This window comes from Manacus candei, unplaced genomic scaffold (assembly GCF_025592945.1).
Source record: "Manacus candei isolate 608988 ecotype Guabito, Panama unplaced genomic scaffold, ASM2559294v1 h1tg000086l, whole genome shotgun sequence".
Lineage (NCBI taxonomy): Eukaryota > Metazoa > Chordata > Aves > Passeriformes > Pipridae > Manacus > Manacus candei.
In genome coordinates, this window is record NW_026138134.1 from 2,322,161 (window position 1) to 2,345,583 (window position 23,423).

Genomic DNA, 23,423 nt, shown 5'->3' on the forward strand with positions numbered 1-23,423 from the left:
TGCGGGATAGGCTCTCCTTGAGTGGGATGTTCTCCTCGAGTGGGTGGGATCACCACTGCTGGCGGGGTCTGCAGTGCCCCTGCAGTGGCCACGCTGAGCTCAGAGCAGGTCACGAGTGGTTGAGAACTGCGGGAGGAGAAAATGAGTCGCTTGCAGCTGTGGGAGGGGGGGATCCCTGCCTGCACCCCCTGTGCTGACCCAGCTCCAAACCTCCCTTGGTCCTCCTCTTTTTTCTGTAAGCAGTGACAGGACCCAAGGGAACAGCTGGAGCTGTGTCAGGGAAGGGTCAAGTTGGATCTCAGGCAAAGGTTCTTCCCCCAGAGGCTGGTTGGGCACTGCCCAGGCTCCCCAGGGCAGTGGGCACAGCCCCAAGGCTGCCAGAGCTCCAGGAGGGTTTGGACAATGCTCTGAGGGCCAGGGTGGGATTGCTGGGGTGTCTGTACAGAGCTGGATGACCCTCGTGAGTCCCTTCCAGCTCAGGGCATTCTGTGATTCCATGATTACTCACCCAGGGTTGGTGAGCGGGTCTCCGAGCTCAGCCCTCCCCTGCTCTCTGTGTCACATTCCATCGTCACTGCAGGTGAGCAGATGGCTCTGCACTGAGCAGTCACTGCCATGGGCCCTTGGGAATGTGTGTGAGGGCTGAGACATTGGAAAACACCCTGCTCACAAAGGTTTTTTGGTCTAAGTAGACAAAATATGGGTATGGAAAGCGAGGCAGGTTGTCAGCACACTTTGGGAGAAGAGACCATCGTGCAACCAGGTACATCCCCATCCCAGCACCACCAGCAGCAGCTCATCCCTCTACCTGGAAGCCCTTAGTGTGCACAGGCTCACCATCCATTCTGGCTTTGCAGCAGCATCCATGGATAATAAGAGAGGAGGCACCTCCAGGGACAGGTCCTCGTGCCCCACCTCCTGTTAGGCTCGTACAGCTTAATTAGTACAATCGAGTTTCCTGGTAGGAACGATTCCTTCCAGCTGGATATCAGCACAACAAAGCAATAATTGTGTTGCTGGTTACACAGAAGAGTTATTAATTTGAGAAGTCAATTAATGTCAAAGATACAAATAGCCCTGGTTTAGTATTTACAGTTAGGAGGAAAATGAAGTGTGTGACGGGCTGGGTGAAGGACCCACGTGGCTCTGACTCCAGCACTGATTCTGGTACAGCCCAAGGCAAAACAACCCCCTCTGGCCAAGGAACCAGAGAGTGGCAAGAGCCTGGTAAAATTTCTGCTCCATCAACCTGATCCTCAACAGTGGGACCTTCCACATCAGCCCTGAACCCAGCCTGGGCTGGAGCAGCCAGGAAGGCTCCTGTGTGGGTGTTTCCCTTCCTTGAAGTAGGATTTGGGGCAAGGGGGAATGGCTTCAAATCGATGGAGAGGAGGTTTAGATTGGATATTGGGAAGAAATGCTTCCCTGTGAGGGTGGGGAGGCCCTGGCACAGGTTGCCCAGAGAAGCTGTGGCTGCCCCAGCCCTGGAAGTGTCCAAGGCCAGGTTGGAGCAACCTGGTCTAGTGGAAGGTGTCCCTGCCCTTGGCAGGGGGCTGGAATGGGATGAGCTTTAAGGTGCCTTCCAACCCAAACCATTCTGGGATTCTATGATTCCCTTTGGCTGTTTCCACCCTCTGGATCCATGCCCAAGCCAAGCTGGATTGCTTTTCTCCACCAAGTAGAGACAGAGCCACTGCACTTCTCCCATCTTTGGTGCCACCTTGGTCACACAGGGTGTTTGGTGTCTCCTCTGGCTGCAAATGCCTCCCTCAGCCCCCTTCTTTCCTCTCAGCCATCCTGAGGCCACAGGTCTTGCCACCCTTCCTGTTCCCTGTGCCTCAGCATTCCTGCTTTGCCATAAATGGCTTCGTTTCATGATGGATTTTATTCTCAGAACTAATTGCCCATTTTTTTCATGTTATGCTTTCTTATAAAAGTGATGGTGGTGATGGGGAAGAGGCATGAAAAATTCAAGCACTTTGGGTTTTTTATTTCTTGACTTCCCTTAACATGCAAACTTCACACGAGGCCTTTTCCCCACCACTGGGACAAACAAACAGGATTCGGCAGCGCTCGGTGGGGCTTCCTTCTGCTTAATGGCTCTGATTGATGGAGGGGGGATTCACTTCCCTTCCAGAAGATCCCACAGCTCTTCACTAGCTGTGTAAAGGTGGCAGATGTTTCAGCACTGAAGCTTGGAGTCCTCTGGAGTGGAACATCCAAGCAAGGAGCCCCCTGCACCTCGACAACACCAAGGAGAGAAGGGTGGGATGTGTAAAGCCCTGGGTCTGAGAGACCTGGAGGTGTGAAAAGGAAGAGTATGAGCTCAGAGCCATCCTCGGGGTCAATAAGGACCCCACCACTTGTGAAAATTAACTTATTCTGTCTTAAAAACAAACTGTGATTTTTTTTCTCCTCAGGAGAGGACCACTCTAATTTAATTTGTCCTATGGCTTCCCTCATCTTCAGACAGAGACCCCAGATCTTCAACCCGTGTTTATTTTTAACCTCCCCCAATATGTTTGTCAGTAAACAGCTCTGAACACAAAGGCAAAAATGTCTAAACAACATAAATCCCCTTTTCTGGGCATAAATCCCCAGCCAGCTCTGCAGGGCCATCCCTGCTCCCAGCACACCAAGTTGTCACCTTGCTGGCATTTTTAAGAGGCAATAGGTTTTGCATCGAGTTTGCATCCCAGATTTTTCTGGCTGGGAAAAGCACACAAGTTCAAGAATCTCACTCAAAAACACTCCTCTGGGAAGAATCCATGAACTGGACTGTTTGTTAGGAAGAAGCCACTGAACCACCCCCACGGTCCTGCTGACCAAGATTTTAAGCCCAGACCCCTCGCTCTTTTCAACAGAGGGGTAAAAGACACAAAATCCAGCACAATTCCCCAGGAGACAAAATTCCCTCTCCACCCCTACAGAGAACAGGGTTTTGATGATATTGAGGTGGCTCCTTTTTCCTTAGGAGTTTTTCTTTGTGCTCTCCTCTATAAAACATCACACATGGGTGGGTTTTAATGCAAGGGAAGCCTGGCTGGAAAGGAGACCCCGGAGCAATCCACTCCCAGAACCAGGGTGGAAAGTTACAGCCTGCACTGTCTTCACTTCTGGGGGCAGGGGGTTAATGAAGCTTTGTCAAAATTGACAGATTTCCACAAAATCTTTGGCCACAGTGGCGTTTTCTAAGTCAGAATCCTCCTTTCTTAAAATCTGCTGGCATCTCATGGCATTGGGAAGCAGGCAGGGCCAGGGCAGGGTGTCCTGTGCTGGAGGCACAGCTGCTCTGCTCCTTTCCTTAGCTGAGGGCACTGGAGCTGAAATCCAAGCCCTTCTGCCTCGCTGGCAGGAGCCATTTCTTGACAAGGAGCATCTTTTTCCCCAAGGACGTTTGTTTGCCCACGATGTCACCTGGGCTGTCACTCACGGGACAGGCCAGTGTCACCAAAATCAAGTGGAGGGAGTCAGGCAGAGGCTGGTGAGGTGTCCCAGCAACCCCTGAGCAGGGGGTTTGACGTAGGGATGAATTAACCCTGGCAGCAGGATTTTGCTGGTTTGCACGTTTTCCCTCTCTCCGCATAGAGCAAGCTTTGCACAGACACATCCTACAGTTTCTGTAGGGTCTTATACCCCATCTGGCCTGGTTTTACCCCACCTCTGCCTGGGAACATGTTCCCTTTGGAGCTGAAGAGCAGCTCAGCCCACCAAAAAGCCCCTCGGGGCTGCCAGCGCAGCATCTTCCACTCGGAAAAGCCTCGGGGGGCCCCGGGCTGCTCGGCAGCACCTCCGGGTGTGTCCCCACCTGCTTTAGCACCCTGGACACGGGGCTGGGAGCCCGAAGAGGCTCCCTGGTGTCCCAGGGGTGGTGGGGGAAGGCTGGCCCAGCCGCTGCCAGCCCGTGCCAGCCCGCTGGCAGGCGGAGTGTCCCGGTGCCAGGCTGGAGCAGAGCAGCGAAGGCTCCGATGGGGGGGATCATCCCCCACCAACCCGCTGCCCACGCGCCTCTGCGGGCAGCCCCGGGATGGGGGGGCGGGGAATTCGGGAATTTACGGGCTTTCTTTTGCCGCAAGCACGCGGGCAGGAGAGGGAAGGGGAGAGTAATTAGCTGTCGCCGTGGCTCTGCCACCTGCGATGGCGGGGAAATTAATGGGAAGCAACAGAAGTCGGGGCTACGTGAACCGACTCCCAACCAGGCCCCCTCTTTGCTCCCTTCAGATCTCTCCATTTGCCAATCTGCTCGTGGCTTTTGATGTCTGTTGTGTGTCTGTGGGGTGGGGGGTTTTTTTTGCTGTTATTATTTATCACTCGCGGTAAGAAAGAGAATCTTTAAAGTGGCAGCAGAAAATGGGAAGGTTTAATATTGCAGGAGGCAGAGTCCCTCAGCCTTTCGGGCTCCTCGGCTGATGATTATTTTTGCGGAGTGATGGGGAGCTGGTGCAGGCAGGGCAGTGATACATATCTCATTTTGTGCATCCACACAGTGCTCTCGCCCCCGGGGCCAGTGCAGACCTTTGAAAATAATGTTATCTTTGTAGGGGTTGGTAGGGGGACGTTTGGAGCCACTCTCCAGCACCAGCTGCAGTTCTGGGGACCACTTTGCTCACAAAACAAGGTGTGGGACTGACACAGCCGGGAAGAGGGAGCGATCCCTCCCAGCTGCTGCAAGGTGCTGAGCACGGCAGCTGTGAACACACCCAGCCCCCCATAACAGTGTGGGACGTGGCAGAAGGTCCAGCTGATGCTGCAGCAGGAGCAGAGATCAGCAGGAGCTGGAGGGCACTTGTTTGTCAGGGATGGTGCTGCAGCGCTTCCTCCCTATCCTGCAGGAGAAGCGGGATTGTACCGTGTGAGGTCCCAGCAAGCTCCACCTGCCCTTAGGCTGGGCTGAAGCCAAGGGCACCACCTGCCCAAATCTTCCTGCACCAACCAGCTTGGTGAGCAGCAGCTGCAGGTCAGGGCTTAGGGGTGGCTGGTCATGCTGGGGCAGAGCTCAGAGCCAGCCCCAGCACCCCCTGCCCTCACCACCATGTCGAGGCACCGCGTGGCTCACCCTGGAGCATTGTTTGTTTGCTCACTCAGTGGGCTCCAGTCTGCAGGAAAGCCCTTGTTTGGTAAATACTGTTTTATCTGTGAGCCAGCAGCACACTGTCGCTCATCAAATATTAATCCAGACTCAACTGCTTCTTAACAAGGTTTTCTTTAGAGGCGTTTGGGGCTCGAACGCACCTGGTGGGAGGCAGTGTCCTGGCTTCCCTCTGGCTCTGCACAGGGAAAACAAAGGGACAGCAGCCAGAAAGAGATCCCTGCTCCTGTCCTTCCAGCCTGCTCCACAGGGCCCTGGCTCTGGCTGGGATGCAGGGTGGGCATTTCCCAAACATGTGGATGAGGAGCCCAAGTGCCTTTAGTAGATCTGGTGTCTCCAAGGATCACATGTCATTCCCAGGGGCAGGTCTGGGAGTGTTTTGGCTGCTGGTCTTGGGGGAGAAAGTGGCAGATTTGTTGGGGTTCAGGTAGATATGGAAAAATTGCACCTGATGTGGACAGGCTGTGAGAAGAGAAGCAGTAAATCACGATATGCATCAGCTGTGCCTTGGCCTGCCTGCCACGCACTGTGCATCTCGGAGGCATTCATTCCATGGAGACACATTCCCACACTTTGTTTGAACAAACCCATAGGAGAAGTTCAGACTCCACAGGGCATTGCTGCTCTTTATCCTCTGAGCCCCTCTGGGGACCTGCATCTCACCAGATTTATTCATGAGACGCCTCAGGCGGCCACGGAGGAGTCGAGTCCCCCAAGAGCACGTGCCCCATGTCCTGCTGGGAACGCCTTGGAAGTTTGCTCAGGCACTTGAACCAGCTCCCTCGTGGCTCAGCATTGCTTTGGTGTGTGGCAAAGAGCCAGGGAATGAGAGTGTGAGGGTGACACTGGGTGGAGGAGCAGCACAGACCTGTGAGAGCCCGGGGAATGGAAGAGGGAATGAGCAGCTGGGCAGCCCTTGCTTGGCTTGGTGGAATCGTTGCTCTTTCACTGCCCCGGGAAACGTGGCTGGATGGACCAACTTATTGCCAGGAGCACATCCATCATCAGTCAGCCATGGGCTCAACACACAGACCCAGCTTCTCCAAAACAATCCCCAAGGGAAGAGTGAAGAGACAGCCCCTGCCCTGGGTGAGTGGTTATAGCAGAGGGGGAGGCCCAGAATGAAGGTCAGCAAGTTGTGGAATCACAGAATTCTGTGGGTTGGAAAAGCCCTCTAAGATCATTTAGTCCAACCATTCCCTCAGCACTGCCAAGGCCACCACTGACCCCTGTCTCCAAGTGCCACATCCACATGGCTTTTAAATCCCTCCAGAGATGGTGTCTCCACCACTGCCCTGGGCAGCTGTGCCAGGGCTGGACAGCCCTTTCAGGGAAGAAATGAAGAAATGTTTCCTAACATCCAACCTAAAGCTCCCCAGGTGCAACGTGAGGCCATTTCCTCTCGTCCCAAATCACTGGTTTGTAGGGATTCCCATCCCTAATTCCTCCTGCTCACTCCTCAGGGATCAGACCTGTTCAGACGGGGTCCCCATGCCAGAGGGATGCCCCCAGGGATACATCTGAGGCAGGATAAAAGTGAAAGTGAGCTCATCCTGCCTGCAGGCAGTGAGGATAGCTGAGCTGACAGATGGGTGCACCCCGTTTCATCTGACCAGGATGAGGCCACATCTACAGAGCTGAGCAGTTTGGGTCTTAGGGAAGCAAGAGCCGTGGGAATTGTTTCCTGCTGCCAGGAGAGATCACCCTGGGCACTGGGAGCAAGATGCCTCTCTTCCAGCTGGCTCTCCATGGGTCAGTTGGGCCTCTGGATGTGCACAGCATCCCTGTTCCTGGGTTAAAGGCCAGGGAAAGGCGTGTCAGGAGTTTAACGCTGTTCCACGACACCACAGTCGTCCCTGCCTCGTCCATTTAGCTGAATATGTTCACAGATCCGTAGGCTGTAAAGGCCAGGAGGGTTTATTGGATCATGGGAAGCTGATGCAGAGATCTGGGGCAATGATTTCATTGGCAACTTTTGAGGGAGAAGTGGCAAATGATGCATTTAATGGGCACGCCTGGCACTGCCTCCAGCCAAGCCACAGCAGTGGCTGTTTTCCCTCTTCTGGCACTGTAAAACCTGAATATGCTTTAATATGCAATTCAGATGGCTTTGGAAAGTGCCTCCTGGGAGCTGGTGTGTTTTTATGCTGCTTGTTTTTTTCTGCCCTTAATGAAAGGCCCAGAATAAAAGTGACCATCCCCTCATGCCAAACGTTCCCCAGAGCTTTGATTGCCATGACCACGACCCAGCTGGCCAATTTTTGGGAGTCTCTGCCAAGGAAGGGGGATCTACAATATTAAGTCTAATTAAATTACAGTCACACCTCTTGTAATATTTAATAGGTGTTGCCAAGGGTTTGAAACAGGCCATGGAGGGGCCAGTGGCTGCAGACATGGTGTGAAATCCGTGGGCATGTGGGCACGTTCCCCCATGTGCATCATGCTCAGTGCCAAACTCACAGGGAAAAACACACCTGGATGTCCCCTCTGGAGAGACAGGGACCCTTTCAAGGCCAAGTTGGACAGAGCTTGGAGCAACCTGGTCTAGTGCCCCTGCCCATGGCAGGGGGTTAGAATGAGATGAGCTCCAAGGTCCCTTCCAACCCAAACCATTCTGTGATTCTACAACCTGGGGCAGCCCTGCATGGTCCTGCAGAGTCTCAGGGGTCCCCTCTGCCTGGGAGGTGACGTGGAGAGCAGCTCACCAGATGTCTGGTCCAGGGGAGAAGCATCTCAGCATCTTCGAGTGGAACGGTCACTTTGGTTTTGCTGCCATTCCTTGGCAGGCTTCGGACCTTCTCCCCCCCAAACCAGCTCCCTCCTTCAGTCTAGCTTGGGAAAGGTCTCATTTATGCCAGTGTGCAGTTTTTGTTGCCTTCCTCCCCCCTGCTCCCATCTGCTCCCTCCTCCTCGGAAGGCCGAGGCCGCCGTCTGTCCAGCGGCAGGACGCTGTGTGTCCATATGTTGTCCCTCTGCAGGGCTGTCACCTCTCCTGCTGCCTCCCACAGCCCAGCTCGGCAAGGGAGGGAAGAGAAGCCGGCACAGGGAAGGGGCCTGCAGGCATTTCACAGCAGTAACAGAATAAATCTAATTTATAGACATAGCAAAATGCAGCTAAAGCGGGAGTTGAAATGAATGCAAAGCACACCGAGGTCTCAAGTTATCGGCACTGTAACATTTTTCCTGACTATCTCTGTTTTCCTGCCTGGGTTTGTCTTTGTAGCTTCCTCCCAGACAACTGGACCTTTGCTCTGAAGTGAAAATGAAAGCTGGGGAAAGAAAAAAAAAAAACTAACGGGAAATGAATTCTTCAGATCTCCTTCGTGATGCATCAGCCCCATCTGCCAGCTCCCTGTGACAGGGAGAGGAGCTTGGCTGGGTGGCAGGTGAAGAGGGAGAGACAGGCTGTAAAAAAAGGAAATAAAATAAAATAAAATAAAAGGCACAACTATCCCTGCAGCTGGGAAGGGGGGGGGGGGGGCTCTGCCAAGGCACACAGCTCCAGGTGAGGCTGGGAAGGCAGGGTTGGAAGAGCCTCCCTCGCTCATGGAGGTGTGAGGACAGGGAGATTTGTCTTGTTCCCTGGCTTGTCAAGGTAATGGGAACAAGCGGGTGGGAGATGTTCGGAGCCAGCTCGAACTAATTAGGAGAGAATGTAGAGGAGAGAGTCTGATGGCTGGGAAGGGGGAACAGGGGGGGGAAGGAGAATGCTTTGTACTGGTGAGCACCGTGCCTGACGTGGAGATGATTAAAGGTACCAAACAACGGAGTGATGGAGCTGCCAGTCCTAACCCAGGCTGGATGGAGCTGCCAGTCCAAACCCAGGCTGGATGGAGTTTACAGTCCAAACCCAGGCTGGATGGAGTTTACAGTCCAAACCCAGGCTGGAGGGAGCTGCCAGTCCAAACCCAGGCTGGATGGAGCTGCCAGTCCTAACCCAGGCTGGATGGAGCTGCCAGTCCAAACCCAGGCTGGATGGAGCTCACAGTCCAAACCCAGGCTGGATGGAGCTGCCAGTCCTAACCCAGGCTGGATGGAGTTTACAGTCCAGACCCAGGCTGGATGGAGCCCCTGCCAGAGGGGTTTGCAGCCGTGTTTCAGGAGGGCTCACTGAAACATGGGGTGCCCCACAGTGGTGGCCATCACCATCCCAGCCGGAATCACCGACATCCCAGGAGTATCCTGAGTATTCCAGACTCTGCTCAGTTTCCAAGTGTTGGAACCTGTCTCTAAAGCATCTCATTTCCAGCAAACTTTGCACCCAAATCTCTTGGTGCTACCGAAAGCTTTGGAGCTGTGGTTGTGCTTTCCCAGCCTTGTCCATCACCTCTCCTTCAAGAAACCTCCCTGGAGCTCCTTCCTGGAGCCTGGGAATGTGGCTGGGAAGGAGCATCATTGCCTCCTCTGGCCAGATCTCCTCTCCCTTTGCAAGGAGAGGTGGCAGCTTTTCCAGCCTAATTTAGCAGTCTTTAATCTGAGTTATTCCAAACCACACTTGCCACTTCCTTCGTGCGTTCCCGCAGGATGATGGGCTGATTTCACAGAACGAAAAGCCTTAAGCAAATCTTGTCACACAAGAAAATTGATTTTTCAAAACTGACTTTTACAAGATTACTGGCCTTTTTTTCCCCCCTCATCTTTCTTCCGTATCGTTCCCTTCCAGTCTCACGAGGTGGCTTCAGATCTAAGGAAATTAGAGATGCTGTGACTAAATTGAAAATGTAAAAAAGGGGAGAAAGAGGGGGGAAAAGACACCCAGCACCTCCTCTCCTGCTGCCTCTGAAGGATATCACTTTTGTGCTTATGAAGTAGCAAAGGTACCTCCTTCACCTCTCCCACTTCCATAACCTCCATGCCACATCAGGAGTCTGTCCAAGGATTATGCCAACACCTCACAGGGAACATCCCCTGATGGGCATTCCTTGGTGATCCCAAGCTAAATCACTGGGTTTTTTTCTTTCTCTCCCTCAATCCACACATATTATTTTCTCTTTTGGAAGAAAAAGAGTTTCCTCCTGCCGCTCAGTTCAGAGACATCTCAATGTGTTTTGTTAAAAAAAAGAAGACAGGGGAAGAGTTGCCTTGAAGTCATTTCAGACAGCTTAAAATATGCTAAGCTTTTGTGTTTCTGCCATATAAATAATGAATCCTCTTACAGCTTCTGAGTGGGGAAAGACATTGATTTAAGAGGCCTTCAGCTCTGTTTGAGGTTTTTCTGGTTTTGTGCCAGAATGGGGGGAATGTGACCAGGGACAAGTGAGGTGTGAAGGATGGAGCAGGGATGAAGCAAGGAGGGCAGGGGTGGGGACAGAAGTGACACCCACCTCAGCCCTGAAGACACTTTCCTAAAGGATTTCACTTCTTTGGTCCTTTATGGCAGCTTTCAGGGGCTGGAAGGGTGTTAAAGGGAGGGTGAAGTTGTTGGCATCTACTTCTCTCCCTGTGACCGTGTCTGCCCCAGTAACCCAGTGGTGATTTGGTGCTTGCAGGCAGCACCAGTTACTGTTCATTTGACTAATTCCCCCAGTCCCACCCTTGGAAATGTCCCTGCCTAAAAGAGCTGTTGGGATAGCTGCAAAATGAGGGCCAACAGGCATGGCAGGAACATGGAAAAACCCAGGGGATGCTGGTGTCCAACAATAAACCCACTGGGTCCCACTGGCCCTCCAGGAACACGTGTCCTGGTTATTCCCCAGTACACATGACTGGACACTGGCAGTCAGAGGGCTCATCCCACCACGTGTATGCTGCTGGAATGTGGATCCACTGCTGAGCCTGAGTAAATGTCACACAGCTGGGAAGTGGGGCTGGGTTCGTCAGGAAACAGCAGATCAAGGGGAAGCAAGGGAAAAGCTGGCACAAGCTGAGCTGGGGCACAGGAGCCTTCCCTCCACAAACCTGGGGGCTGTGGTAGCCATGGTGAAGACGTGCTGTGCACCCTGAGCTTCCTCTCCACCCGGCACAGAGTTATCTTGGCGTGTTTGTTTGGGATAAACAGCACCTACCCTTGCACAGCCCATCCCAGAGAGACCCCAAAGGGACCCTGGTCTCGTCCAGCAACAGATCATGGAGTAACTCTGTTCCCTTCAGGTCTCAAAGGTATCCTCGGGTTCCTGTGCCTCTCTGGAAGCTGCTGGCAAATATTAAAGCAAAGGGAAAAGGCAGGATGTTGTCTCTGGATTAGATGGTTTTTTTGTAAAGCATCAACCAACACTTATTGCCTGGCTCCACTTTGCTACTGAAGTGGGTAATGAAGGACTTTGTGGCTGTTACTTCTGGAGCTGTCTTTTTTTTTTTTTAAATGCTGTTTCTTGCTACTTTATAGAGAAGTGGATAGATTGAGGCAGCCAGGTTGGATTGTTTTCCCATGACAGGGCTGAAAAGGGGGCAGTGTTGGGCCAGGGTGTCGAAGGGCATTCAAGAGGGTTTGCCAAGAGGAGTGACCTGAGCATAATTTTGGGGATGGATGGATGGTTGAATTGATAGATGGCTGAGGGAGCTGGGGTTGCTTCACCTGGAGAAAAGGAGGCTCAGGGTAGACCTTGTTGCTCTCTCCAACTCCCTGACAGGAGAGTGAAGCCAGGTGGGGGGTGGTTTCTTGTCTCAACTAACAAGCAATAGGACAAGAACAAATGGCCTCAGGTTATGCCAGAGGAAATTTATATTGAATATTAGGAACAATTCCTTCCCCAAGAGGATTGTCTTGGCACAGGCTGCCCAGGGCAGTGGTGGGAGTCCCCATCCCTGAAGGGGTCTAGAAGTCATGTAGATGTGGCACTTGGGGACAACATTTAGTGATGGTTTAGGCAGTGCTGAGGGAATGGTTGGGCTTGATCATCTTGGAGGTCTTTTCCAAGCTGAACAATTCTGTGATTCCGTGGATGAATTTCACACTGAACAGATGAACAGACCTTTTGGTGAACTCGAGACTTGATTCTACTTCCCCTGTAAGCTGCCTGTGTGTTAGCACACAGAGGGAACACGCTTCTGGAGGTTTATTTATCCTCCTTATGACCTGCCAGATCCCCAAGTCACCCACAGTTCAGTCAGAGGGAGCCCATGTTCCTTATCCCTGCCCTTGGCATCTTCTGTGAGAAGATTCCCAAAAAATGAGGACCCAGCCTCTCTCACCCAGGGTGCCACCTCCGGGCACAGCTGCCTCCATTGATAATCCCAATGTGAATTGTTTGATCCAGACACACTTCAGCCCTGAGTAATTAACTGTTCTGGCAGGACCAGCCAGGGAACCTGCCAGAGAAGGAGCTGTGCCTTCACACCAGCCTGGGGATGTGTCAGATAGGTACAGCCTAAGGAAGGAGCCTGAGCAATGGGATGGGAACAGCACCTGTTGTGGGGAACAAAAGGGCTTTTAGGGGTACTCGGTGGGTTTGCTTGGAGCTGGGACTGGAAACTCAGGGGGAGTTGGCTCAGGATAGTGGGCACCATTTTTGGTGGTCCAAGGCATCACTGGCAGTTTGGCATACCCAAGGTTGGTCACCATCCTTGAAGAGTTGATGTAGACCTGGCCCAAGGTCTGTCTCCACTCTCCAGGCCAGCACGAGGTCAAACCCTCTCACACTCCAGAGATCAAAGCATAAAGCCCTTGAAAACCTTCCAACCAAGCCCAGATCAAAACCTTGGAGGAGCTTTAGAAGCCAGCCAAGAAAGAAAAAACCCTTTGAAAAGCCCCAGATACCCAACAGCTCTCTGGCCATGCATGAATCCCACGTGCAGGAAGGCAGGAGGCACTCCTGCCCGCTGTGCCCACCATTTCTGCCCTGAAAAGTGTGGATTTGGTAGCTCCAGTGATCTGAAACATGAGGTCCCAGCCCAGCACCACCTCCGAGATCCCCCAGCAGCAGATTTCTTATGTCAGTGAAGCCCTGGGGTTTTGTCTCCCTTCACCCCTGTCTCCTTCCTGCCAAGCCCAAAGGAGTTGGCACGTCGAGGTGTAAAGTTGCAAAGCCACAAGCAGGGGGGGGAAATAAGAGCTGGAGTGGAGGGAAAGGCAAGTTTGAGCAGCTTCACAGCACTGAGATTCACTTTGCACTGAGGAGGATAAACACAGAGAAGAATTAGCTCCTTGACATGCCAGCATCCATAAATCTGGCTAAAGACATCCTGCTACGGGGGTGGAGTGGGGCAGGAAGACCCCGGAAAGGATTAATCCTGTTAAACGATTTGAGGAAACACAAACCACGTGATGAAATTGGATTACCCAAAATAATAGTTAAGCTATTAGTCATGTCTATTGTGTGGCAGGATAAGTCAAGACGATGTAGGCAGGAGAAGTGAAATGCAGCATCACTGCCAAGGGGGTAAAATCCCCCCAGGAGAGGTGACACCTCCAAGCTCATCCAGGACTGGGGAGGTGACTCACATCCCCAATATTTCCCCAGGATAAGCAGTTTTGGCAGCTGGCTGTTGTAGCCTGAATGGTTTTAAACTTTCTCTGCATATAGAAAAATCAAGGATTTAATATTAGCAACTTAACTTGGAGGGGGAAAGCGCAATTTTCATATGGTGCCACGACTTTGGGGCCATGGATTCTTAAGTCTTAAATCCTCTCCTTGGAGGGAAGAGGAGTTACTGCAAAAGGAGGTGAATTTGTGAAAGGAGAGGGGCAGGAAAACATCCGTAGTGGTAAGAGAAGTGCCAAAGAGGGATTAATGGGGACAGGATTGGTGCCCAGCCCTCTCCCGTGAGGGGGTGGAGGAGGAGGGGGGATTTTAAACAGCGGGATTAAAACAGTGCCACATCTAAAGTGTCTGCATTTTGTTTTGATCTGTCAAGAAAACAGCTCGATTTGCAGAAGGAATCACCCAGTCCATGAAGTTTGATGCTTCCCTTTTGAAACAGTAATAGCTTTTCCAGCAGCGCCTCTCTGGTTTCCTTCCAGGGGAGTGTGATAAACAAAGGCTCGAGTTTCTATAAGTTTTTGAATAATAGTTTATTATGTGGAAAAAGCAAGCAGCTGGCTGGGTGACAGAGATGAGGACCAGTTTCCCAAATCTGCACACATACTACAGGGTACATTTAGTATTTATCTTAGCTACTTCATGCATATTAATTATATCATATACATATACATTCTACAGGTTTTTGCTAAGTATTTAATATACGGGTTTTCTTACAGCTAAAGCTAAAGGGTTATCTCTACAACCAGTCATAATTCATGCATTCTTGGATGAACAGGTGCCTAAAAAAACCATATTTTATTTTTAGGATAGTAGGGAGGTTTAGGGCCTCTTGACCTTCTAAGGGTCTGTTTTATTTCTTTCTGGGGGTGTAATTAAGTTTTACAATCCGTTTGTTTTATTTTGATGCAATCACCCGTTTGTTTCACGAATCACAGTTATTTATTTATCACAGGAGGGATGAGCAGGGAAGGACCCAGAGGGACACGGTGGGACGGGCTTTGGCCAACCCCTCCCTGCTGCTAAACCCGGTGTCTGTGGTCTGCCAGTGCCAGGCACGTGCTCCAGCACGGGATGCACGTGCACTGGGCAGGTTTTATTCCTCACCATCCTCCAGCCAAGCCACCCCTGGGCTCCAAGGCCTCCTCGTGCCTCTGGCACACACAGAGCTTGGCACAGCACCGGCTGCATCCCCCGGGAGGTGCCGGGTCCAGGGGCCCTGTGGGTGGCATCGGGCCACTGATGATGTGCACGGCTCATCAGCCAGCCCCAGCTATCCACCACGGTTGATCAGTCGAGGCAGTGACAAGTTTAACAGCTTTGTTTACTTCTCCCTCGCCGCCTCTGTGGCCAATTTGTTTCAATCACTGTGCTAAGAGAAAGACTGTTTTGATTGGTTTCTCACCAAAAATGAGCCAGGGATGGTGCTGGCTGGAGCAGTGACATGGCTTTAATTGTGTCATCTGGCAGAGAGAAACCTCCTCTCCCCAGTTCTTCCAGGCTCCCGTGCCTCAGGCAGCACGGAACTGACCCCGGGGTGTCCCTGCTCATCTCTGCTCCCATACCCAGTGTTCTCCACAGAGCTGAACTCTCACTGAACATCTTCAGGCGTGATTTGGGGAGCTCCAATAGCCCCTCACTGATTTTCCCTCCCACGGGATGGCAAGGAGGAGATGCAAAACCCGGGCGCCGCCCTGAAGTCTGCAGCTGATGAGCAATCAGGCTCATCCCAGCCTCCTGGCTTGGCAGGAGGGGGAAAGCTGGAGCCAAGATGAGATGGGAAATCAAGCCAGAGTTTTCCCCTGCACAGCAAGGTGTTATTATTAATCATCAAAACCCCAGAGTGTTTAAACACAACCCAACCCCAGTAGCAGCAACTGGTGAATCGCGGCGAGCGCAATCAGGCACCAAACATGTCCTTGTCAGGGATACGAGTCTGGAATTTGGGAAAAGGTTGCAATCTTTCCTGTTTATTTGTTTCTGAAGAAAGCCACATGGGAAAAAAAACAGGCATGAGGAGATGAGCAAAGTTGGCATCTCTGCTCTGAGCTGCGGCGTGTCCACGTTTAGGACACAGCGTTGACTTCGTGGTGCAGCCACGGTGCCCACATGGAGATGGAGAGGTTTGGGAAGAGGTCATCACTGCTGTGTGTAGTTGGAGGTTTATCAGGATGGGAGCTGGAGGCTTGGAAGCCTTTCCTTGAGTACCGTGGGTGCCACATGCAAGGAAATACCTTTCCAAATGCTTTCTCCCCCTCTTGTCAGCACAGTCGAGACCACGTCTCAAATCCTGTGTCCAATTTTGGGCCTCTCACTACAAAAAACAACAGTGAAGGGCTGGAGTGTGTCCAGAGAAGGGAATGGAACTGGGAAAGGGTCTGGAGCAGCAGGAGCAGCTGAAGGAGCTGGGGGGTCCCAGCCTGGAGAAAAGGAGGCTCAGGGGGGACCTTCTCACTCTCTCCAACCCTCTGACAGGAGGGGGGAGCCGGGGGGGTGTGGGCTCTGCTCCCAGGGAACAAGGGACAGGATGAGAGGAAAAGGCCTTAAGTTGCACCAGGGTAGGTTTAGATTGGATATTAAGGAAAATGTCTTCATGGAAAGTGTTGCCAGTAACTGTCACAGGCTTCCCAGGGCAGTGGTGGAGTCACCATCCCTGGAAGTGTTAAAAAATGTATGGGTATGCTGCTTAGGGACATGGTTTAGTGGTGGCCTTGGCAGTGCTGGGTTAGCATTGGACTCTGTGATCTGAGAGGCCCTTTCCAACCCCAACTATTCAATGGCTCTGTGATCATCCCAGCCCCTGTGCTCGAGGGCCAGCCAGCCAACAGCCAGGCTGCTCAGGGCTCTGCTCAGGGCTCTGCTCAGGGCTCTGCCCTCCTGGACTCCATTCAACCCGAGCTGGAAGGCCCAGCCTTGTAATGTGGGTGGTGGAGAGATCACCTCTTGCCTGCACTGCTGATAAATGAACACGGGGAGGGGGTGGCAGCCGTGCCACCGAGGAGCCACACGCAGGGCCCACACGTCTTCATTAGGGAGGGAGCAGGCAGGAGGAGAGGAATAACCCCATACATCACCATTATGAAAATTTACCCTTAATAAAGAAATAATTTGGGCGATGCATCACGCCGGGGCCGCGCGGGGGGAGGGTGTGACACCGCCCGGGCTCTGCTCCTCACTCCATCACTCTCACGAGCCTGTCACTCACTGCAGATGCCAGCATGAGCCACCCACTGTCCCTGCCCACCTCGGGCCTCCGAGAGATGCCAGCGCCTCACCCACAAAACACCATCAGCTCCATCCACGGGGGATGCCAGGGGGAAAGCGGGGTGGTGCCCACAGCACCCCACTGGCAGCTGGCACACGTGGGGATGGGAGGGGACTGTCACATCACACACTGGGAACTGAAGGTACTGCTGTGGCAGTAAAGCAAAAAAACCCATTCTCCGAGCAATTGCTGGCAATTAATGGCCGTTCCCAGGAATGAAATGTTAATTAATTCATTCCCCGAGCCATGCATTTATTTAAGGTATTTGTGGGTGTTCTTGGTACTTTTATTAAGCAATTAAAATGCGTCCAAGAAAATATTTATCCATTTTAAGTAATTCCTAGTAAACACAATTTATATGGCAAGCGACCACTTTATTTTGAATTGTTAATTAAAAACGACGACACACTCCACTTCCCCGGCTTAAAACACCACCGGAGTGCTGGTTCAAGGAGCAAACCCCCTGCTGGCAGCTCCCAAAATCCTCCTTGTGGGTCTGTAGGATGGATTTGTGCAGAGTCCAGAGAGCCCCAGCAACGCCGTGTTGCCCTCCAGTAGTTCCTGTGCTGCTTCTGGGAGGAGTCGTGGCCCGATGAAGAAGACTTTGTTCAGCTCTACAGCCTTCCCAGGGCTGGGAAGTCAGTACCTTGTTCAGGCTGGCTGTGTGTTGAAGAATTCCAAGCCTGTGTGGCAGAGCCAGAGGGATGTATTTGCCAGGCTGAGCTGGGGCAGTGCTCAGGAGGATGATGCATGTTGGTGACACTCCTCCAGGGACCCAGGCTCTGTAGGGCTTGTTGTGCTCTTGCTCTGACTGTGGTGAGCTCTTCGTGGGCTCCACCAGCCTGGAAGCCCAGCCAGAAACAGGGTTCTGGGGAAAAAAAGGGATGGAGCTGCTGGGTAAAACCCCTTGTGCAGAAGGAGACCTGGCAGACCAGCCCACTGAGAGCCTGGGAGGCAGCACGGGCACATCATCCCGGGTTTTGGCAGGTTTCCTTTGGAAACCAGAGCAGAAGAGGAAGAAACATTGACAAATGAAAACCAAAACAAAACCCAGGCGTTGCTTGGGAGCTGACAAATCCCAAACTGTCCATCCTTGTTTGCTTGCATGTACTCTTAGCTGGGAAGCGATCGATGGAGTCAGAAAAATGCTATTTCCCTGAAGAATGTCTCCTTAGAAAAGTCCCTCCCTTCCTCTTCAGAGTAGGTATTCTATTTTTTGTTCATTCTTTAATCACCAGCTTTTCAGTGCTGTCTGTAATAACCCCTTTGAAACTTGGATCAAAATATCTCTTTCCCGGTTGAAATTTGTTTTCCTCCATCACCCGAGCAGGTTCAATTTGCAGAAGATACTGAATTGGGAGGCACCAGGTACTCCCTCAGAGAGGCCAGAGGAAAACAAAGGCACGTTAGAAAGAGGTGAAAGGAAATAACAAAATGAAACTCAGCCAAGAGGGGAAGAAATGCCCATCTGGGAAAACAGGCTGAGATGGTGCTTGGTGAAGAGAAAGGAAGAGGGGAAAATGTGCACATCTCTGTTATGGGGACAGGCTGGGAGAGCTGGGGGGGTTCAGCCTGAAAAGGGAAGGCTCCAGGGAGACCTTAGAGCCCCTTCCAGTGCCTAAAGGGGCTCCAAGAGAGCTGGAGAGCCTTTGGACAAAGTCCTGGAAGGACAGGACAAGGGGGAATGGCTTCCCACTGCCAAAGGGCAGGATTAGGTGGGATATTGGGAAGGAATTCTTGGCTGTGAAGGTGGTAAGGCCCTGGCACAGGTTGCCCAGGGAGTGACAGGAACAGGTCCTGTGGGCAGGATCCCCACAGACACACCCTCACCCCTCTCCTGGGGCAGGAGGAGCCCACCCTGCCCAGACCTGTCCCTGCAGGGGGGGTCTGGCTCAGGAAAAAAACCAGCAGCAAACAGGGACAGGTCACTTTGCAGCCAAGTGATATGGGGAGAGAGTAAAGGAGGTAAATTTATATAGCCTGGAAAAGACCCTGGGAGGCATGTTTGCAATCCATAAATACCTTCAAGGGAACAATATAAATGAAAGGAGTCCCTGCTCTCCAGGGTGGACAAGGAGCGCTGGCTGGGAGCCAGGCTTGGTGCAACACAGCCCGGGAGACGTGAGGAAGAAATCATGTAGAGCCAGGAGGTGATGGATGGGGCTGCTGGAACGTCCTCCCATCTTCTCTGCCCTCTTTTATTCAGATTCTGTTTATAAATAATTACTGAAGGGTTAATAGGTGAGTAGGACATGTTATGGGCTCGTTAAAACCCTGAGTAAGTTGCCCTCTGGCCGTCCACGAGCCCATCGCTGGAAGCTTTACAACAGGGTTATCAGCTGCTGTTATTAAAAACCAATTTGACATTATAAAAGATCTATACTGCTCGTTCAGCCACATTGATTTAGCCGTGTTAAGCCTTGGAAAACGGGAGCAAGAACCTTGATCTCTGCTGAAGCACGAAAAATTGCCGTTTGTGACACATCTCCGCGCTCGGGAAATCCAGTTTTGCGGAAGCGATGGGTTTGGAACCAGCCATAAAGCACCGTGCCACGGCTGTTGGGGGGTGTTTTCCCAGGCAGCTGCAGTGGCAAATAGCTCTTGGAAACCTCGGCCTCAGTTTTGCAACACCCAGGAAGATCTCAGCTGAAGTCTGCCCGGCTCAAATCCACCTGCTCCGGCTGGTCCCAATTCCCGGTGCCCTCCGTGTCTCTGCTGGGAGGAGGAGCTGCAGGCAGGTGCAAGGACATGACCCAGAGAGCCCACGAGTCACTTTATCCTTATCTTGAAGCCTCCTCCTTGTCCTTTGCAGAGCAGGGAAGCTGGATTTGTGCAAATTACCAGGGAAGTGCCCGGCACAAGTGAAGCTCTGGATTCTCCCAAAGGTTTGGGGCTGCATCTCATCCCATTGAACACTGCAAGGAAATGGCCTCATGTACCTGATGTCTCCCTCAAGCACCTGAGTAGCAGAACAAGACCCTTCAGAGGCTGAACATTTGCTCATGGCTGGGAGCCTCTACGGGGACAAAGTTGTAAAAGGACTTAAAGGAGCAGAAATGTTCCTGGCAAAGAGCACAAGGCATTGTGGTGTTCACTAGTTGGAATTTCGCTGTCCCTCGAGCATTCTACCTTCCCTCCTTCCTTGCTTTCATTCATCAGAAGTTCCTGAAACGTGGATTCAGGCCTTTGTGACCAGCAAACCAAACAGGAGACGATGAGAACGTGTGTCCTCTCCATCCCACAAGCCATGCAAAGCTTCAGGGACAAGATCTCAGAGCTCTGTCAGGTCCCTCCATCCCTCTCCTGCCCCATCCCCGAGGAAGAAGCTGCTGCTGCAGCGCTGGCAGATGCTCTCCCCGATGGGCAGCAGCGTTCCTGCGGCAGGGGGGCAGCGGGGCAGGGCAGATCCCGTCGGGAGGCAGGGAAGCGGGACGCTGAGATCAGCCCTGCTGGCTGACCCCTTGCGAGCCGCTTGGCTCGGGCTGCAGTTCCCTCTGGGAGGAGAAAGGCGTCACCAAAGCACCACCGACCTCTCAGACCTTTGGAGCAGCACCTGGAGGGCGTCGCTTGTGCTGGTTTTTTCCATAGGGAACCTCCCTCATTAAGACACGGAGCGCAGCCCTAGAAATAAAACCGGCATCTCCTGATTAATTACTGAAGGGGGAGGCCGGGGAGGAGCAGGGGAGGGGAGGGAAGCTGAAGTGGCCAGTCAGCATCTGTTAGAGGTGCAAAGATAAATGGAATGTGAGGGCAGGTCAGTGCATACAAATCACTTCCATCTGCCCACGAACAGATCCCAGAACGCCGTGTCATCGGGGGGCGAGGCTGTTCGGAGCTGGCAGGAGTCACTGAGGGGCACATTAACAGGTGCTTGAGGCTCTGGCAGCACTCGGGGTGTTCTCCGCCCTGCCACGGACCAGCATTTCACTCTCGCTCCAGCCCCGCCGAGGCACCTCTGTGCCTGCAGAGCCTCGGCAGGAGCTCCCTGCAGCTCCAGTTGTCCTTGGTGCCTTGGGGCAGCACTGAAGCAGTGGGGACCCAGCAGAGCTACGGGAGTGAGCAGAGAGCAGCAGGAGACCCGTGGGAGGACCGAGAGCAGGTGCCTTTCACCTTGAGGGATCAGCCTTCCCAAAACCACCCCATGGACCCCACATGGGAAGCAGCCTCCGTGGCTCCTGCCTCTCTCCAGAGCCCATCTCCCAGTGGGGCATCTTTCCCAACCCATCCAGCACAACCACAGGAGGGCAGCTCCAAGACAACAGGGCAGAGATTCCTCAGGCAAACCCTGTCTCCTCCAATTTACCTATCACTTGTTTTGGGGGGGGGGGGATTATTATATGGTTTTTCCCAGGCTTTCTTTCCCTTCCCCCAAAGAGTGGCTGGATTTTCACACTGCCTGACAGCATCTCCTGCCTTTCCCACCCGTTCCCGAGTGGCAGGTTGCCAGATGGTGCCCCATTAGGTCACATTTGCTCATTGTTTGGCAAACAGCGGCTTAATTCAAGTGCTGAGTTGACAGCTTGTTCTCCAAGACAATTTGCAAGTCGCAGTGTTGCAAATGCCAGCTTGGCTTTTCGGGGGAATGTTATTTCAGCTGCCTTAAAGGGATAAAGTTCTCTTTGACTGGGGAAAAAAAAATAAAAGAAAAGGTTAAAAGTGGGGGGCAGCTGAAAAGGTTTTTAGTGGGTTTGATGTGGAAGGATGTTGTTGCCAAGTGTTCAGGGACTGTGGTTCCCCACCAGCAGAGACCCTCCATGTCCCATCCCTCCCATCACTGAGATTTTCACAGTTCTAAGGAATGAGGTGCATTCCCAAAGGTCTCAGTGGGGATACAGGTACACGTCGCTTTGGTGGCCCCTCTCCAAAACCTGCAGCTGTAATCCCCACATCCCTACATCCCCAGGGGAGGGGACGGTGCTGAGGACACATTCATGTCCCTCCTAAAGTCAAGGGGCTGTGCTGCCCCCAGCTCTACAACCTGTGCACACATGGAGATGACAGGAGACACACGACAGCAGCACCACGGTGATGCTCTGTTTGCTCCAACAGGTGGGCGAAAAAAGGCCAGGTTATAAAGGAAGCCTCTGGTGACTTCTATGAAACCATTGTGGACCACACCTTCTTCTTTGAGCCCGTCTCCTGCGAGGTCACCAACGCCCTGGGCAGCACAAACATCAGCAGGACCGTGGATGTGTACTGTGAGTACCCTGAGTCCAGATTCCCAGGGTGAGCAGAGCTGCCCAATCAATCAGAAGGGGACATGGCTCGGTCTGACGTGTCCAGGGTGACCAGGACTTGCTGGGCTCTCCTGCTGCTCAGACTTTGTAAATGCTCCAGTGGTGGGACCCCCGATTTCCGTAAGAGCTCATGGGGTGGTCCCAGGGGAGCTGGTCCCTCTGAGGCTGCAGCAGCACCCCCTGAGCTCTCTGGTGGGAGGGCTCTAGCTGGCACAGCCCAGCACTGGCAGTAACCCCGGGCTCCTCTGTGCAGTTGGGCCCAGGATGGCGACAGAACCACAGTCCCTCCTGGTGGACCTGGGCTCGGACGCCGTCTTCAACTGTGCCTGGACTGGGAACCCCTCCCTCACCATCGTCTGGATGAAGCGAGGCTCGGGCGTGGTAAGAACTGCTGTGGGGAGGGGGGGCATGCTCGGGGCAGGGGGTGCTGTGGGATGCTTCCCATGGGGCAGAACACGTGCTCTGGGAGCTCCTGGCTGGATGAATGTGGCTCCTCCTAATGCCAAGGAGTCCCAAGAGAGAACTGATGCCCATGATGATGGGCATAAGGGTTGAACCCTGACCAGAGCAGCGCTTAACATCTCGCTGATGGGCAGTGGTTCTGCAATTCACCTGCAGGCAGCTCCTTCTGGGATGGACCTTCCTGGGATGGTCCTTTCTGGAATGATCCACTCTGGTATGGTCCTTTCTGGGATGGACTTTCCTGGGATGGTCCTTTTTGGGATGGTCCTTTCTGGGACAGTCCTTTTTGTGATGGTTCTTTCCGGGATGATCCTTTTTATGATGATGATCTTTTCTGGAATGGTCCTTCCTGGGACAGTCCTTTCTGGCTCCCAGATTTGGGAGCTCACATCCTAGTGCATCCACCCTGGCTCTCCCCACTGTGGGCTGGAGCCTGTTTGAGTTGGGGGAGCCTGGATCTGTCCCAGCAGCCTTCTCCACATCTCTCTTGTCCTGAAAAGCACACGGAGCTTTGCCAATCGTCATCACGGCTCAGTCGGCCCAGGGAGGTGGGACATGCTCTGATCCCTCTTCACAGACAAGGAGGGCTGAGCAAAGCCCCTGGGAGAAGCTAAGGGAGGGCTGAGATGTGAAACCCATCCGGAGGCACAGGCAGGTTTGGGTTTGAGAAGCACCTTTCAGCTTCCCCTGGGCAGGTGTGTCCTGGAGTGGATGAGGCAGTGCTGCCACACACAGCTCAGGGCTGGACCCCTATGGAGTCAGGAGGGGCTGCCACCCTCCTCCCCTCTACTCCCTGGGGCTCCAGGGCATTGAGACATCAACTGCTGGGCTGTTTGTTCACAGCCATAATGACCCTGGTGAGGGCCATCTCCTGGGAAGTAATTACAGACTTGGGAGAGCCAATGGCTGGAATCAGCCCAGGAACCCCGGTGGGTCAGTAATCCCTGGGTGTT

The 23,423-nt window shown here is 52.9% G+C and overlaps 1 protein-coding gene across 5 annotated transcripts in view; it reads left to right on the forward strand.

Moving 5' to 3' along the window:
* The window catches only part of KIRREL3 (kirre like nephrin family adhesion molecule 3), a 358,997-nt gene that overhangs the window by 312,757 nt on the left and 22,817 nt on the right, over positions 1-23,423 (forward strand). For all 5 annotated transcript variants that reach the window (XM_051812422.1, XM_051812424.1, XM_051812425.1 and 2 more), the window contains 2 exons: positions 21,821-21,969; positions 22,262-22,389. In XM_051812422.1, the coding sequence (XP_051668382.1) occupies positions 21,821-21,969; positions 22,262-22,389 (277 nt within the window). The remainder of the gene's footprint in view (positions 1-21,820; positions 21,970-22,261; positions 22,390-23,423) is intronic.